We start from the raw sequence: 18,448 nt of genomic DNA, 5'->3' as shown, positions 1-18,448 counted from the left end.
TTGGCGGAGCGGAGAGAATCCATTTATTTTCTTTGTTTCTTTTAACCAAGCATTTTCAATACCATACCAGTAATCTGAAATGACGTGACTTTCGTAGATGATTATGATGTGGTTTTAAATGATATACATGTATTCTTAAGTGAACATCTCTTTCATGCAGGAAAACTAAGTAAATACAGGCAATAATTGTACTATCACATTTGCAAACTAAACACCATTGTTAGGAATTCCTCGTAGCGTATCGTGATAACTCCGTCGCGGTCCACGTCCTTATCTCTAAAAAAGATTACGTGGCTCGGTTTCGAGAAGTATCATAACTTTCCAGAAAAAAATAGCATTTCCCAAGGATATCTTCTGTCTAAAACCGGATCTTGGTGCTGCTATTTACACATTCCTATTCAGGTTATGATTGATAGCTTTCTCAGTAGACTCTTAATATTAAGTTCCGTCTCAGAAAGTGCACCTTATTCTCTGGATAACATGCAGAAGAACTTGTTCAATGGGTTTTCAAAGAGTTTGAGTGGCTCCGTCAAATGTATGTTGCAAGAAATACAGATCTCTGTGACATAATCGGCCCAAGACGAGATTATATTACTCACCTAAATGCTGCTGTGAGTGTCTGCAACACAACGCATAATTGAATAAAATCATCGAAATTAATTCGCCCCGTATGAGTCCGATCAAACTTCAGCATTAAAATGTTGTAGAACTGGTCAGACAGCCGATAACCTGCAAATATTCAGTCAAATATTTAGAACTCGGACGCAAATATTACTATTGTTGTTGTTGAAGGTTGAAAGAATTACCAAATCGAGTAAGAGCGTTCTGTAATTCCGTTTTGTCAATATTTCCACTGTTGTCTAGATCAAAGCCGCGGAAGCAGTTAGTCCATTCGTTAATGTAATTCCAAAGGGCCTGAAAGAGAACTCAGGGATTTGACAAACAGAGGACAATGAGCACGTACAAAACACTTTACTAAAAGCATCTGTTTCAAACCAAAAATTCTAGGTGAAAATGTAATGGGACGGGGGGAAGGTTGTATTCGAAGAATATATCCTCGTCTTCAAGGAAATGTTTAATCAAGCACGTCGTGTCGGACAGCAAATAAAAGTTTTAAAAAAAAATCAAAACAAGAGAAGCTGTCGTATTGCCAAGTGTAAACCAATGCAAAGATCTCACACGAGGATTGGACATGGTATAGTTCCATGGGCAAAGGCAGCAATTTTTAAACCAAACCACCATGGAACAAATGCTTAGAGTTGGCAATGACAAAAGAAAAAGCCGTTTCTATTTGAATTAACTATCAAAACATTGTCATGACATGTTGGAGAGATCAAAAAAGGCCAATATGTATGTGTCGTATTAGATTGGAAAAGGTTTTCGCATTTTCGTACTAATCCGGACGGTCCCAAAATCACAATTGGTAGTTGGAAAGAAAAAAAAAAACAAGTAGAAAGAGTTCACACATAATTGTCAAAATACCTGAAATTCCTGCAAATTGATTGCTCCGTCACCATTTGAATCGAACATTCCTGAACAACCACAATCACGTTTGCAAATAAGAAAAGTTTTTGTAAGAGAAAAGTAAACTGGGAGATTTCTAACAAGAAAACTTCGAGCTAAGGGAAAATATTCAAAATTTTCTGTACACTGTTTCTTATCAAGCAAAAATAACATTACTATAACATATATCTGCAACATTAACAGAACCTACCAATCATTAACCGACAGGTTTCCGGATTGAAAGGATTCCATGTTCCGTTTGACAATGCTCGTTGCAGTTCATCTGCACTGATTTGGCCAGATCTAAAATGTTCTGATGATGAAAAGTTAAAAAAAAAACAGACTTGTATAGTATAATTATCTCATGTTAAAAATATTTTAAAAATATTCATGGTAGAAGTTCGAAAAAAAAAGCACCTGTCTTTGTCTACCGAGGCGAATATCTGTGGGAGATTGTAGCTGTTCATATACGCCATTCTGAAGTGAAGTTATTATTAGCTACTATTCTATTTCATGAGACGAATCAAGAGTCTCTGCGTCATCGAAACACTAAACAATCTATTAGTCAAGCTTTTGTAGCCATGAAGATCCTTCATGAAGAGTCATCGTCCCTATTGTCATATCGCACTTCTCTACCAGCTGATGAAAGGGAAAGTGCAAACAAAAATAAACGTGACCTCCGACGAAGGTAGCACAAGAAATGCTTGAGAATAATAGATTAAAAGTGGCGTGATTTAAAAATCCATTCAAGCTTCAGGAGAGGTCATGTTCAAATGTAAAATATACGCTTCACTTGCGAAAATCTTGAAACTTGTTGAGAATACTGAAATAGAATTGAGGATGCGAAGAATGGTGAGTCATAAAAGTACAGTGTAAAGACAGCATTAATAAAAAAAACGTTCACAGATTCATTGCTTTTTAGGAAAAACACAAATCAAACCATCTGCCCAACATACACTGATTCAGTTACCAAGGTATCATTCATTTCAGAGTTATCACCGCTGTCACAAATTGCGCGGCGCAAAAATTTCTCAGAAATAGAGAGAATTTTTCTGTAAATTCAAGCGAAAATCTCAAACAATCTTCATAAGTTGGAAGAAATTCCATATACGGTCGTAACTTTTCAATCCAATTGTAGACACCGGTACTAATTTTCATTCACATGACCGCGACAGGGGCTCGATTGGAGCAGACCAAGGCGAGTATGTATGGGACAGAGAAACTGCGCATGTTCCACAAACTATCGCGATCACCTTAGCAAAGATCGGTAGCGATTACTGTATGTGTTTACAACAGAAAAATAAAACAAATTAGAGAACCAGCATAAGAGGAAACTCAGTACGTTCACCCCATTGTAGCTCCTTTCCTAGCATTTATACTAAAAAATATGTTATTTTCCACGGCTCACCACTTGCATATTTCACTTATTTTCCATCAATCTTTCTTTCTTTTTGATAATTAGTGCTTTCTGTCCCTCATACTGAATCCACGCTATTTAGTTCAGAAAGGTGCTCGACGCTTTGAATGCAACTTTTACTTTCTGGACAAGTTAAGGTCAATCGCTGTTTTAATTAGGGACAATTGCGTCCTTCAAAAATACCCGAGTTTTGTCGGAAACATGATTGATGCGGTGAGATGAGAAAACAGCAGACAATGAGAATAAGAGTAGCGGGGAGATAGGGGAGGTTCAGAGAGCCACAGCGGGGTCCTGCTCAACGGGAACGGTCTAAACTATGTAATATTCTACCATAAGAAAGTGCGTAAAATACCCATTTCGTACCTCAGTGTCGCGTAAAAACAGTATTTTTTTTACCGAAGACGTAAAATTGCCTTCAAAATTAGTCCGAAAATGAATTGCAGTATGTGGTAACTGAAACAACTGTATGTGAAAGGTTAGGTAAGGACGAGACGGTGAAATCACGTGAGTGTCACTGACTAATAGTGAAAGCGATGCAAGGACACGCATACACATTGATCGAATGACAGAACAGAAAAAAATTGTTCGCTCCAATAACATCTGGTTTCGGGGCAAAACCGACGGATCAAGAGGACATACTGTATAAGACCGATCCACTGCTGAAAGCTATTCGCTGCGATTTGCCACTTTTCTATTCTTTCAAAGGAGGAAATAGATAATTAAACACTTGATCGTATCAATCAGGAAGATACTTTCCCTAGAGATAAAACATTCATCTCTCAAGGAAGAAAAATACAAAATCCACTCTTTGACATGACTAACATGAGGATAAGAACATTGAAATAAAGCTTCTCCAGCAATATCCAGCAATAAAGAGGATTACGTACATTAAACGAGAGAATCTAATGAAAACTCCTACTTTGAAGTAACACCAAGGAAACGTTTGAATAGAAACCTGCAATAATGTATTAACAAAAGAGAAACCTAAAAAAAACCGCATAACAATGACTCGTTACAGTTTCTCTCCGAAGGTTTTAAGGAATGAGATTATAAAGAAACAAAAGCAATCAAATTTTGAATAAAATTTCACTTATAGTTTGTATATAATAGTTGAAAAGAAAACTAAATACTATTTGAAATACGCCTTTGAATGACTACGGTGCCATTATAGAAAAAGAAATCCATGGTAACTGTGTTAGAAAACGAAAGAGGCCCTGAGAAAGTACATATATACTGTTGCCTTTCAAAGAATCCGAAGGGCGATAATTGATTATCATTGAAATGCAAATGGGCATAGAAAATCTTAAAACTATAGTGGACACATCAATTCAGATTCGAAAACAAACGATTGTCTACAAATCGAATCCGTGCTGAGGGTGAAAATGACAAATAAAATAGCGGATGACTGGCAAATCGATTAGCACAGGAAACATGGCAAATATCGCAAAGCGAAATTGTATAAACGTAGTTTCAATCGATTCTTACTAGAAAATTATGCTATCAGAGCATATTTCGTTGATATAATGATGTTGTTTAAGCGCAGGGGTTCCGTAATATTTAATTTCAACCTGAGTTTCTCTTTCGAAAACCGTAAACCATATTTTACGCTAGATCTTACATCATCGTGATTGATACTAGTTATTCTACTTATGCTAAACGCTTTGCACTCTGTTGTCTCTGTACGTGCGACGTTGAAAAAATGTGCCAAAAACAATTAGCTAGTAATGGTGTTTACAACAAATAAATAGTATTGCAACAACTGCATTACCTGCCATATAAAATATGAGACTTAGGATTAGGATTAGGATAGGATTTGTAACGAAAAAATGCTAGAGCTGCTGGTGTTTCATGTGCCTGACTAGACAGGATTTCAAAGGGTTAATTAAGGAAGTTGGAGAAAGTAAAAGAGAAAAAAAGGAAAGAAGCCACACTCCCAATTTGAGTTATGAGATCCAAAATGTCCGCTTAGAATTCTCCTTATTGTTTGTCGGATATAAAAGGAAAAGGACACATTTACTTCGAGCTATGAGATTTAAAATTACAATTGACATATTTTGAGCAGATAAGATGTATGTGTGGATAAATCACTTTCGATTTGAAGAAGGGAAACGTTCGCCAAAACATTAGCCAAAATTAAAAAATTATAACGAACTCGAGACCGGCTCAACTTAAGCCAACAGATGTACCGAAAAGAAGAGGAGTTATCCGATAGAAAGCGAATCAGCGACCAAGTGAATGTACAGAAATTAGAGGAATCCAAGCGAAAACTGAACGGAGCAAACCTCGGCGTCGGATATAGTCGAGTGTGGATGACGTAACGAGTGATATGACGCGAATAGTACGCAAAATTACGAAACACAGACGGACGGAGTAGTTGTGCGCAGGAATGACTCATCCGTTTTTATGCTGACTAGCACACTGATTGTGTTTTCGAAGATGTACGTTCATGATGAAGACGAAATGTCCGCCCAAAACCCTCCACCCCCTCAAGGGGTTGGAAAATTAGCAGCAAACACCGATGAGTCATCGCCCCGGTGGGCGGCCGTGCACTTCGGTCAAGGACGACTCTTTTGAAGCCGGATCCATGTCGAAGGAAGAGTGGACGATGGACATTTCTCAGAAATAAAGGAGAAGGGCGTTACGCAATCCCTGTGTGGGCACGCGTAAACGTCTGACTTCAATCGAGAATCGTTTGGGGTTTACGAATGCGTGTCTACCCTATATAATAACTTGCGAGACTATCCGTTGAATCATGTGTTTTTATCCTCCCGGACAATCCTGGTATCAACTTATCGACCCCGAAGGAATGAAAGAATTGGTTGGCGCTACGGTGGATCCGAACCTCTGATCGATCGTGTAGCTGCAGCGGAACCTCTTACCTACTGCGCTACTTCGCTCGATATTACTGACAATGTGAAAAAGTAGAAGCAGTCCCGAACCCGAAGAAGACACAGCAGCAGAGCTGGATCAATGAAAAGATTTTGTAGATCAAGATCACGAAGATTTTTCCAGAAATAGTTGAATAAAAAATGGTGCAAAGGAGGAGTTTCTTCGGAAAGGAAATATAATGCGGTAACTACCACGGGAAAGTTTTTGATTCTACAAAACACTTATTTCTGGGGATTTGAATCCACATTCCTTTTCAATTTTTACTTCTCCAAAACCTGTGAGTCCATTGATTTGTAAGTTTGATCGAATAATTATGTAAAGAATTTCGTCTACCCTCATTGTATGACTATTTGTACTTACTTCTTCGAACTCGAAAGATCAATATAGTTGACTGTACAACCAGTAACGGAGGAAAATTCGAGAAACTAGTTCACAAGAAGAAATAACTTTAATTTAAACTTATTGACAGTAACAAAGTCACTAATATGAACTTCCCATCCACACATAATGCATATATAATGCGTGGCTGCTTCCAGCTGACCTGATTGGTGCGGTGGATCTCCACGATTTCCAACGAAACCAGATCTCCTTACGTAAGAACATATGTTTGTTTAAGTTTGCGAATTTGATCAAGGTAAATTGGGAGTGAGAGAAGGATGGAAAAGGATAGAGGAAGAATTTTAGTGTAGAATGGAGGAGGATCGAGTAGGAGGAGGGAAAAGGTGACAGTCAAAAGTAAACAAACACAAAGTTCAGATGCATCAAAAGCGTGGGGAAGTGGGATCTCCCACATGAGGGGAAAATTCCGGTGAGATCAACCAGTTAGTAATCATTCTTCCTCTTCCTTCTTTTCGATCTTTCTTAAAAGCATCATACCACAAATCAGACGTAGTGAGTGAAACCGCTGGATAAGCTAAAGATGGGGTTGTAGGAATCAGGGGTGGTTCCACTCATCTCTCCCTAATCATTCTTTGAAAAAATGGCGTGAAAGACTGCTATTTGTTAAAGGATTGTATTTCAGCTGCAACGACCCACCCTTGAATACCCCCGCAGACGAGTTCTCCTCGACTGCTCGTTCAAGTGAAACCAATGAATACGTTGCTGAGAGGACCAGAACGTCTCCATAGAGAAGCGTTCTAACGTTCCACGTAGGAACAAAAACGGTTTCCGCGTCTTTTTTTAGGACGATTAGGGAGGGGTGAGCGGATCCACCTGTAATCCCGCAGTCTACAACTCCATCTCTGGCCTTCCTAACGGATTCTCTCACCACGTCAGATTCGTGGTATGCTGCCTTTAAAGGCATCACCCCACCAATCTGAGGTGGTACGGGTTCCATGTGGAGTATTCGTATACGGGATAGTAGATTATGGAGAGGGGTGTGATTCTGTCCATTTCTTCCTAATTGCTGTAAAAAAACGGCCCGGAAGATGCGGCACCGCACAGAGATGGCGCGCTCCAATCGAAATCCTTGTAGAAAATAGCGCACCGGAACGCTCGAAGCAGTATCCTCCGGGCCGTTTTCTACGGCAATTAGGAAGAAATGAACGGAATCATCCTCCTCCCCATAATCTAAGACCCCGTACGAATACTTCACCGGAAATCCGTACCACTCCAGATTCATGGGGTGATGCCTTTAACAGTTACGAATGACTTTTATTTTTCTGAACGATCTTATTAGTGTACGCATGTATTACCTCTGAAATAGAGTTCGATTAGAGCAGCGTTGAGTGCCCCGTGTATCCCCTTTCCTGCCAACTAACCTGGCGCCGGTTAGTTTGGTGCAACAGTTCCAAAAATAGGGCGAAGGGAATTCTACATCATAAAGTGAACGTTCAAAAACTGAACAAACATCATAAATGAAGTTAATGGAAATCAACAAACGTTTGGTGGGCAGATGAATCAACTCCGTCAAGGAAAAAAAGGAAAGAAGGAAGGAAAGGAGTCAAGGCGTTCAAAGTGACATGAAAAAAGAAGGAGCTATAATTTTGTTGGTGTTCTCTCATATATCTTTGAATAACAAGCAGTAATTACTTCAAATGTTATACTTTCCCGAATGAGTTTACCGTAATTTCCCGTAAGAGAACGACTATTCTCTATTCCTAGTTTAGATAAGAACATTCATATGACGAATACAGAAACATCCACCAGATATTTATTAGTGACAATATGTCATACATTTGAGAAAACATTTCCAACACCAATCAACAACATTCATGATCTACACGATTGATGACACGTCTTTACGCACATATCAATCACAGACGGCCTTTCACACAGACCCAGCACACCCCACAATCTACAGTAACTCCCGTAATCGACGCACTTCACCGCAGAACCCACATCAAGTGTCGTCGTTTCGATAGTGGATGATGAGAATGTTGTCGTTGGTTGTTCTGTAGTGGTGGACGGTGTTGTAGAGGTCATTGACGTTGTCGTCATTGACGTTGTCGACACGGTTTCTGTGGATGTTTCTGCAAAGAGTAGGTTATTTATAGATTTGTAGATATATTATACTATTCCAGTCTGACGCCATGGGACCTTCCCACTCTATTTTGTCTCTTTGCGGCGCACGAATTCTTCCCATCCCATTTTATTGCTTTCTGGGGTCGGGGGACAAATCTAACACCTTGGGACCCTTTCCACCCCATTTCGTATACACATACATATAGCCGGGGCAATACGACATGAAACACGAGTGTAGTTGATGTGCATTTGCGTACGCGCTCGAAACGGCGCCGTGGAGGGAGCAGTTGGAACCGTCGCCAACTGCATCGATGGGTGATGCCAGCAAGCTTTCACCACGCTCCTAGCCACTACGTTCCACCGAAGCGCCTCCAAAGAAGCAGCGTACGCAATTGCGTACGTGTTTCATGTCGTTTTGACCCTACTATAGAGACACACATACACATACATATGGAAAGATCAAAACGACATAAAACACGGTGCAGTTGCGTAAGCGGTTGCGCTCGAAGCGTAGCGGTTAGAATCAAGGAGGGACTCTTGCTGACACAGTTCATCGCTGCATTTCTAACCGCAATCTTTCCCGCCCCGCTTCGACCGCAACCGCTTACGCAACAGCACCGTACTTCATGTCCTTTTTACCCGACTTACATAGACATACAAAACGACATTACGCAGCTACGCAGTTGCGTACGCGGCTTCCCTCGAGGTGCATCGGCGGAGCGTAGCGGCTAAGAGCGTGGTGGAACCCTTACTGGCACCACCAATCGCTGCAGTTTGCGACGGTCCCATCTCGGTTCCGACCGCTGCGTCCACCGCGCGTTTCGAGCAGGTACGCAAATGCACCGCAACAGCACTCATGATTCATGTCGTTTTGACCCGACTATACATACACCCATATAGTCGGGTGAAAACGACATGAAGCACGGAGAGTTCCGTAAGCGGCTGCGCTCGGAGCGGTGCGGTGGAGACAGCGGTTGGAATTGAGGTGGGACCACGGCGAACTACGGAGATGGGCGGCGGTAGCGAGGATCCTTACACGATCCCAAGCGCTGCGCTCCACAGCACCGCTTGGGGCTCGCAACCGTCCGTGCCTCAAGTCCTTTTGGCCCAACTATATATGCATGTGGCAGAATAAACCCGTTATTATGAACGGACAGAAGGATAAAGTGTCTGGCGTCAAGGAATCCGCTTGGGATGCGCCCCCACGTTCACTTCAATTCAGAATCGTTTGAGGTTTACGAACGTGTATCTGGCCTATACAATGACTTGCGGTGGCTGGCCGATGTGTCAAGTCAGTGCTTTTATCCTCCCAGACGGGTCTGGTACCAATTCATCGACCCCGGAGGGATGAAAGGTTTGGTGAGCACTAGGGACCCGTTATTATATAACATGATTATTACTGTATATAGAGATATGTTATAGATGGAATGGAAACCCTCTTGTTTTTTTTTCTTGCAGGTAATACTCAAATCTACGAAACCTGTGCACTACAGTGTTCACTATCCGATACGGATCTTATCACTTAGAGTAGGTGAGTTATATGGCATAACGAAACCTGAAGTGTTTTTTTTTCAAAAATTGTAAAAAAATCCATTGCAAAATCCTTCATTTAGTTACAACACTCTTCAATGTGCACTTCCTTGCTGAATAAGAACATATCATATGATAATTGTTTTTTAGAAAAAGGACAATAATTTAAAACGTACCCTGCATGGTTGTGGTGCGAATTGACTGATCATGTGGTGTTGTGTCGACTATTTTGTAGCCTCTACGTTTTGGCAATGGTGATGGCGCTGTAGATATTTTAAAATTACATCTCCTTATAACTAAAAATATTGCCAACCTGCGGTTTGCACGTTGGCAGCCGTTTTTGGGATTTTCTGGAGCAGAAGGAGGAAATAAATTTTGAAAAGTGTCAGGAAAATGTAACAAAATTCTACTCCTTGGAACTGCAACATATGCAGTCGAATTTTTGAGATGCAATTTGTAAAGGCAGTTTATGCTGTTTATACTTATTTTGCTGAAACAGTCCATCAGCTCGCTGCAAACGCATGATGTCGGCAGCTTACGCGGCTGCAGCTGCTCCGAGCTTCATGTCGTTTTGACACGACTATGTTCAGAGGTTACAGAATATCAAGGAAGATCCACAGAGTATAGGAAAGCGAACAGAACGCTAAGTAATGGGTCGAGCTCGGGAACAGTTATTGATTTATTTTTATTTTTTATTTCAGTTATTGCTCCACCCTTTCCATTTCGTAGCAACGAATTTCAACGTAACGAAGAAAAACATACTGGGTCTTACTATTCGTCTCAGTTCCGGCTCAACAAATTGAGCGATCATCTCATCCGCAATGACTTTAATTGCTTCGAAAGTTTCCAATCCAGTGGCCGCGATTTCACGCTCAGGAAGCAGAAAACCATATCTATATGAATTTACAGAATTATTGTGGACTGAACCAAGATAAAGGTTACGGAACGTTCTTTTCGACAGCAGTTCTCACCCAAGAGCAGTGTTTTTCGGTCGCAATTCCACAAGATAGGCGTAATTCACCTTTAGGGTACCTTTCGCCCAGTCATGAGAACCTCCAGAAGCTTCATCTGGAATAAGTTGAATAAGTATTGTACTGCTGTCTTCTCCAACATTTATTTGTCATTTTTCCAAAAAGCGTACGGTTGCGCAGAAAAAAATAACAATAAAAATAAGGATATATAACTCTTATTTTGTTCCAGTTTCTAAATGTGAAAGGGGATTTTGATGAAATTTAAACTAAATATCAAAAATTCGATTCGATATAAAATATGAGGATATAATATCCAACCCTAAAAACTTAAACCCAAAATAGAACTTTTTCAGAGAAACCAGATCTTACCAGAATTTGGAATTCACATACACTTCGACACATAAAAATTGGTCTGAAACATTGTCCATTACTGGATACGGTAGCGAGATAAATTTTAATTTCTTTAAAGTATTTCTGACTTTCTTCTCCTTCGGGAATGGCTAACCCAGCTAAGAAAAAAGCTGAGAAGGTACATATTATCCTGGTCACTGTTTTGTAAGAGGAAATATTAAATAATGTCTCACACATGAGATCCGCTCCAGTCCCGACCTTATATTTCGTACCGTATAGATCGTACAGGGCTTTCGTAGCTCTCTCCGCAAGTGGACGCTAAAAATATTCGTCAGCGCTTGTGTTTCTGGATGCTACACAGTACTCTGGATATGAGGATAGCTCCATTGAGATTAAAATTAGAGATCTAAATTTCTCTATTAACAGTTCTCATGTCACTAATCAATTGCAGAAGCTAACTTACAAGAGCTGTCTTGTAGTCCTGTGGGTAGCTTCGCTTTCGATGACCGTAGGGAATTAGCCACATTTGCGAGTATGAATGTAATGTGATAAAAGCCTGAAACATGTAATTTCTGGAATTTTTGGGAATTTCAGAAATTTTCAGAACTTTAGTGCAGTTAAAAAAGCGAGTAGTTCAGTTTGTCTTTGCTTCTTATGATTATTTCCTGTGTTTAATTTGAAAAAAAAAAATCCATGAAATTGCTCCATACTCCATTTGAGAGAGTTGAAAGGAAGGGATTTGAAAAAGTGGAACAAAAAAGCAAAAGTAAGGCACAGTAAGTAAGCACAGTAAGAGTGTACCCTGCAGGAAAATGTCATGATCACTTTTCTGTTAGTATTCAACTATTACTTATCATAACTGCTACTTCCAAACTTTTCGAGTTATTCTTTTTTCTGCTCAATACTTAGTTTTTCCGTTCGTTTCCCACAAGGCACATGACTTATTCTCAAGTTATTTTACTGAAGTTCCCGTAGGAATAAAATAGCAACATCCTGAATGACTGGAAAACGATTCACTACATGAACACCAACCTCAGGCTTATTCGCCTGCAGATAATCCCTGACCGCTCGCGTTTCCGGTTCCGAAAACGCGCTGGGTCCATGATAGGTCTCGTGACAAGGGTCCGTCGAAGAACCAGTAGCTGAAATAAAGCAATTCCGCCTGAGAAACCATAAACGCGGAAAGTAAGTGTACAGTGGATTCACGGGTAACTCACATGACCAAAACCAATCGAAATTTCTATTCAAATCGACACCACCGCAACAAACCGTGTGGAAGTGTTGGCGTTTACAGAGGGCTTGTCGGCGGTTCTTCCGCCACATTCGGTTCTGAGAAAAAAATTACAATATTTGGACAGATGATAATTATCGACAGCTACACAACTTTGTAAGATAAAGGTTCGATCTCTCAAATTATCGCAGTGTAAAAATTAAATCACAAATGGGTTTTCTCTTTCTTTTTAAGGATCCTGTTAATTTTAAACCATGCATTTCCGCCTAATTTATTTGTTCTCGTTTTTTTTTATTTGTTCTCGTTTTGTTGCTGAAAATAATTTCATTCGACCATCAAAAAGACTAGAGTTTTAATATCTGAATCGTGATGGGACCCTGTCCTATGTCAGTCCCTTAGTAGTCCTAAGTATACAGGCCGGAGCAAATAATCAATTTCTATTGAAATGCAAGTTTTTGTTGAGATACTCAATAATTTCAAATAGAATAGGAATACAAATAGAAGAGGGTACCTTAAGCCGTGAATATTCGTATCCGTCAGGGTTCATTACTGGCAGAATGTAGAAATCCATATGGTCCAAGATTTTCTGTATTTTTGGGTTTGAATCGTAGTTACGGACGAGCTGTAAGTAGAAAATTTCCAATTTTTGAAGAAATGGAGATGCTAAACGTCCTAGCAACACACAGAAACAAGAGACTGAGTGGAGACGTAGGGGACAAAAAATATTAGGGGCTAAAGTGCCCTAGATCGACTACTACCGAAACCTGTTACTCTTCCGGGGAGACTGTTCCCTTTCCGTTAACTACTAGAGCAAGACAACATGGAAAACATGCATGCATGTTTGTTTGCATGTTGCATGGACGAGTTACCTCGTTCCGCACTTTTACCATGAACGCGCTGCTGCAACCAACCAATCGCAGCTCTGGACCATGCCACGCCTAGCTATCACTGTTAAAGGTTTCTTCTTACCTCATGAACAATATACATTGCCGTAGCTGGTGCTATCCACTCCCTAGCATGGATACCAGCGTCAATCCAAATGGAGGTCTTCTTGCCTAAGGTTGATTTCCGGCCAGAAATCTGGAATGGAAAGGTCCCTTCGCCAAAAAAATTCATGCGACTTGTAGATTTCTATGGACTTACTTTAATTACAAGTAATGTTCGATTTTCATGTGATTCACCGATGTCAATCAGGGAAATCATTCCCGGTTTTTCTTTTCTTAATCGCATCATCTCATTGTGTATATCTTCCAATGTGTTATATTTATCGTACGAGTATCCGCCTGCTTCCGGATGATAGAATACCTCGGGAGATCGTTCGTTTTCGATTGCTCTAAAGATTGAAAGTTTATTCAATGATTTTCCAACTATAATACACTGATCTTTTTTTTTTGGTATTCCTAAAACTAATAGTCGTTTCATTTTCTATCGCTATGAAGATGAAAAGTGAATGAAAAAGTGGTTGACTCTGATCATTCGTTTCAGGATGCGTCAACACCGTCTTCGTTTTAATTCCAATCACTATACGAGAATTAAAGGCATCACCCCACGAATCTGATGTGGTACGGATTTCAGGTGGAGTATTCGTGTACGGGATAATAGATTATGGAGAGGTGGGTGATTCCGTCCATTTCTTCGTAATTGCCGTAAAAAAACGGCCCAGAAGATGCGGCGCGTGCACAAGGCTGGCGCGCTCCAATCGAACTCGTTGCAGAAAGTAGCGCACCGGAACGCTCGAAGCCGTATCTTACGGGCCGTTTTCTACGGCACTTGGGAGGAAATGAACGGAATCACCTCCTCTCCATAATCTACGATCCCGTATTCGAATACTCCACCTGAAATCTGCACCACCTCAGATTCGTGGGGTGATGCCTTTAAATAGCAGTTTGCTGACAGTAACAATAAAAATGATGTCACTCAAAGATGGGATACCAGTTTTTTAAAATTATTATTTCACAATATTATTATTACGACAGTTCTTATTTCTCATTTATTTTAGTCGAGGGTTGAAGGGAATTTGTCCGATTTTCCAATTTTTAAATTTTTTCTAGCCGTTTCGGGACACTTGGGTTATTTTACACGTTAACAACGAAAATGGCATCCATTTAGCATATAATTCAAATTGGTGGACCATGATTCTAAAAAAAAGTCAAAGTCAACCAAAACAGCTTCTCGTGGCTTAGTTAAGGATTTATTCCACAAAAACTGTGTTTAGACTTAAATTAAACAATATTTGAGTGTTTAGACTTTTAGAAAATACTTTTGGAAAATTGTTATCTCCAAATTACTTTTTTAAAGCATGTTCCATAAGGATATTTCTGCTACAAACTAAAATAGCCGAATAAAAACCATGAAAAATAGAAAAAAATTCGGTAGCATCCGCTATTCAACAAAGCTTTGCAAAGATTTAATTTCCGTAATTCCGTTATATTCATGTTTTGCATCAGAGGTCACTCCGAAAGTAGCGTCATCGACCTCAGCTACGGGTTCCCTCCAAGTAGCTTAGCTCCTTATTTTGTAATTTTTCAGAAAAACTAAGCAGATAATAGGTTAATTCTACATAATTCAAGTTTCTATGACATTGATTCCTATTTGGAATGCATACGGTACGTAAGTATTCCGAAACAGATGTGCAGCTTCCGTGAAGTAGCCGACATCATCTTCATCCCATCGTCCTTTTAAAATTGCAGTTAGCTGCAACCCTGAGTCCAGCTGGGGCTTGACCGCGCCTACCGTATTATGCTGGTAGTAGGCGCTGTGAGAGGGCTGGAGGCACAGATGCGATGGTCGGAGTCTGTGCTCCGGCCACCTTCACTTCTAGGCACTTAGCGATGGGACCCGCTTCAGTTCTGGACAATTGGCGAACGGATCCTCACTGCTTGAGCTGCACACCATGAGCTAGATCCCCTTCACTTGAGGAGGGTCTGGCTTCACCCTATCGCTCGTGTGACTGAACTAACAAAGAATTTAGTTGAAAAATTTATTTTAAGGTTAGTAAACTACTTTAGAACTGCTAAGAACGCGCAGTCAAATTCCCCCTACTGTACCCATATTCCTCATTATCAAAATTGACCGTACATTGATGAACCATTTCCGAAGCGATTCACGCGATTTTTTCATTTTTTTAATCTTCATTTCTGTAAATTTTCGCGCTTACAAGTTAAAAAAAACTGTCCAGGATGACTTGTGAGGAACGTACTGTGCTAAATCATTAACGGCAACTATATAATTCAAATGTTTCGACTCCAGATCTCGAACAAATATTGGAGCATCGGAAGGAGCTACGGTAACGTCAACGATTCCACCTAAAAGTGAAATATATGGAGAGGTGACGAAAACGCATTTCTATGACGAAGAAAAAAAGTTTTACGATCCAAATCATTGTGCCGGAGCAAATTAAAGGATTTAAATGAATTTTAAGACTTAGGCTCACAAAAGGAAAGAAACACCTACCAATATGTGTTGGAGGTTGCCAGAAGTCTAGTTGATATGGAGAAGAACCTTCGTAGAGTGTGTTCAGATATTTGAGCGTATCATCGCTGTCCGGATAAATTCGAATGAGTTTGTAGCTGAACATCAACGTGTTTTTTTGCAATTTTAGTTGAAATTATATTTATTATGTGATTATAATTATAATTATAATTATAATTAATTTGTCTAAATCTAATTAATCTTAATTTGTCTGTCTAATTAAATTAATTTTAAAAATATGAAAGTCAATAATCGAAAATAATACTAGAATGACTAAAAATAATGCCTAGATAAACTAGATCATGGAAAACTCTAAGAAACACGGTGACTATGAGATTTCTGAAAAAAAAATAGGTTTTTATTGAATTTTTCAAGCATAGAATTAATTTTGGAGTGTTTTTTCTTGTAAATGCAGTTTCACTCTGAGAATATCCATGCGTACTTTTCCCCCGAAAGAATTTCTGTCACATCGATCATAGTTCCCGATCCAGGCGAGAAAATCTACTCATTGTGTGATCCCAGCAGTAGTTTTCCTCTCGCAAAAACGTCACTTTACGTGGAAGTCGCTCTTGAATTCTTTCAATTAGTTGCACGATGAACAAATTCGATACGACTCAACCGCCGGCGTACGATGTGCACTTATGTCGCAAGTCTATCTGTTGACCTACAGCGCGTACCCGTTGTGACCGGCCGCCACCACCACAACGGGCGCGCGCGGAAAAATCACCACCGACCGTACCCCGCCGCCCTCACACCCCACAGCTTACGTACACGTCTCCGTCATCCGTAGAGGCGCTGGATGTTTGCATTCAATGACCAATTAACTGTTGAAAGGATGAAAAAAAGACATTTGACAGTATTGTCGTCGAAAGGACTCGTTAAAAAGAAAAATTCACAATGAATTGACGAAAAAAAATTATGAGAGAAGCAAGAATCCAACAAATGGAAATAAGTTTTGTAATAAAACCCAACTTTTTCCAAGAAACGTTATCAAGTTCATTTATCCATTTCGTGTGCGCTTTCAGAATGAATAATTCAGAGAAAACATTCCGCGAATCTGACCTGGTGAGGGAAAGAAGCTGGAGACGGGGTGGTGGATTGCGAGATCCAGGATGGTTCTGCCTATCACTCCCTAATCGTCGTGAAAAACGGCGTGGGAACCGCTTTATTTCCTACGAGGTGTGTTAGAACGCTCCTGTATGCGCACGTTCCGGTCACCTTAACAGCCTATTCATTGGATTCACTTGAGTAGGCTGGTGAGAAGACCTCATTGATGTTCGGCCGCTCGCGAGTGGGCGCGACGCGTGCGCAACGGTGGCCCATTGCACCTGAAATCGTCATAAAAAACGTCACTTTCCGCGCCGTTTCTTACGACGCTCAGGAAGAGATGAGCGGAACCACCTAGGATCCCGGAAAACACAATCGCTCTCTAACTTTTTCCCTGAATTCCCTCAGAATTCCCTCGTCAGATTCGTGGTATATGCTGCCTTTGAAAGAAACTTAGAATTTTTGACATAGCACATGCCTAGAATCTCCGAGATTGTTTTAAACCATGAAAGAAACACTTTTATGATTACGAGCTTCCGAAGAGCTACTAGGAAAATGCAATCAAATCGATCCTGCAAGTATCGAATTCGATCAGAAACATCATTCCAGACTCCTTTTTTGAATGAAGCAATAAATAAGGATATAATCGTAAAATATTTACGTACGAAGTGATCCTAACTCCCTCAGTTCGCCTCAAATCCGTGTAAATTCAACAACAATTTTCTCTTTATTTTCCTCCTATCAACACTATATCAATCTTTATTCGCCAATGATACCAGGTTCTATGAAAAAAATCAAAATGCAAAACTTTTGCCGGAAAAATTTAATTAAAATTAATTAAAATTAATTATCTATTGTTTATTTATTTAAATTTAATTAAAAATTCTACTTTCTTGTTTTAAACTGGTAGTTGTGGCCGAGGAAGATTTTGAATTGGTTCGTATCTTTTTCGCGTAGAACACGAAAATATGGTTAAAGTTAGCACAGCACTTAAGATCAGCAGAAGTGAAAAGGCAACTAAAAACATGACCAGTTTTTATTGACAAAAAAGAAGAAAAATTGACTGGGAAGTGATTATGTGTGATAAAGTGATTGTAGCAATTAAATATTTGAAAAAAAAATGATTATATACGTGATTATATACGAATGGAAAAAAGGAAAAAGGGGTTATACACGAATGGAACACTATTTTTATATTTCTTTCAGATCAAAAATTGCAGTGAACGGGAGTTTACAGTGATTTTCTTTCAATCCACCCTATTCAAAACTGGGAACATGTAAATTTTCCTTCAGAGTTTCCTCCAGAAAAAAAAAACTTCTTCGAGGGGATTCTTATGAAAGACAAATCCAGAAATATCATAGAACAACCCACTTGCGGTAATTATGAGTTGGTTCGTCCTTGTATATACTGTCTACAGTGTATGCACGTAGCGAATCAACGAATAAGAACAAACATAGCGCTCGTAGTGACGTCATCTCTGGAAGAATCACAGAAATTCGTGTATGCATTAAGAAACGAGAGAAGGAAATCTTGTTCTGGTCAGAATTTAAGATTTTAGGATTGAACAAAGGATT

At 39.8% G+C, this 18,448-nt stretch overlaps 1 protein-coding gene across 3 annotated transcripts; it reads right to left on the bottom strand.

Moving 5' to 3' along the window:
- Positions 1–41: 41 nt before the first annotated feature.
- Positions 42–18,349, bottom strand: RB195_005007 (uncharacterized protein; the record flags this gene model as incomplete). Of its 3 annotated transcripts, XM_064177273.1 has the most annotated exons (21): positions 42–74; positions 216–276; positions 600–729; positions 807–915; positions 1,483–1,532; positions 1,715–1,806; positions 1,921–1,980; positions 8,058–8,280; positions 9,979–10,065; positions 10,565–10,695; positions 10,774–10,870; positions 11,358–11,442; positions 11,588–11,680; positions 12,157–12,266; positions 12,342–12,453; positions 12,867–12,977; positions 13,325–13,435; positions 13,499–13,688; positions 15,555–15,660; positions 15,809–15,924; positions 18,246–18,349. In XM_064177273.1, the coding sequence occupies 21 exons, from the start codon at positions 18,347–18,349 to the stop codon at positions 42–44; spliced, it is 2,211 nt and encodes a 736-aa protein (XP_064034398.1). The 3 variants fall into 3 exon arrangements, with proteins under 3 accessions (XP_064034398.1, XP_013308755.2, XP_064034399.1); XM_064177274.1 differs by lacking the exons at positions 42–74; positions 216–276; positions 600–729; ... (3 more) ...; positions 1,921–1,980; positions 18,246–18,349 and having other exon boundaries at positions 8,021–8,280; positions 15,809–15,932; XM_013453301.2 differs by lacking the exons at positions 8,058–8,280; positions 9,979–10,065; positions 10,565–10,695; ... (9 more) ...; positions 15,809–15,924; positions 18,246–18,349 and adding an exon at positions 5,203–5,315.
- Between the last annotated feature and the right edge of the window lie 99 nt (positions 18,350–18,448).

The sequence above is a fragment of the Necator americanus genome, chromosome I (assembly GCF_031761385.1).
Source record: "Necator americanus strain Aroian chromosome I, whole genome shotgun sequence".
NCBI lineage: Eukaryota > Metazoa > Nematoda > Chromadorea > Rhabditida > Ancylostomatidae > Necator > Necator americanus.
This window is presented reverse-complemented; position numbering and strand designations above follow the sequence as displayed.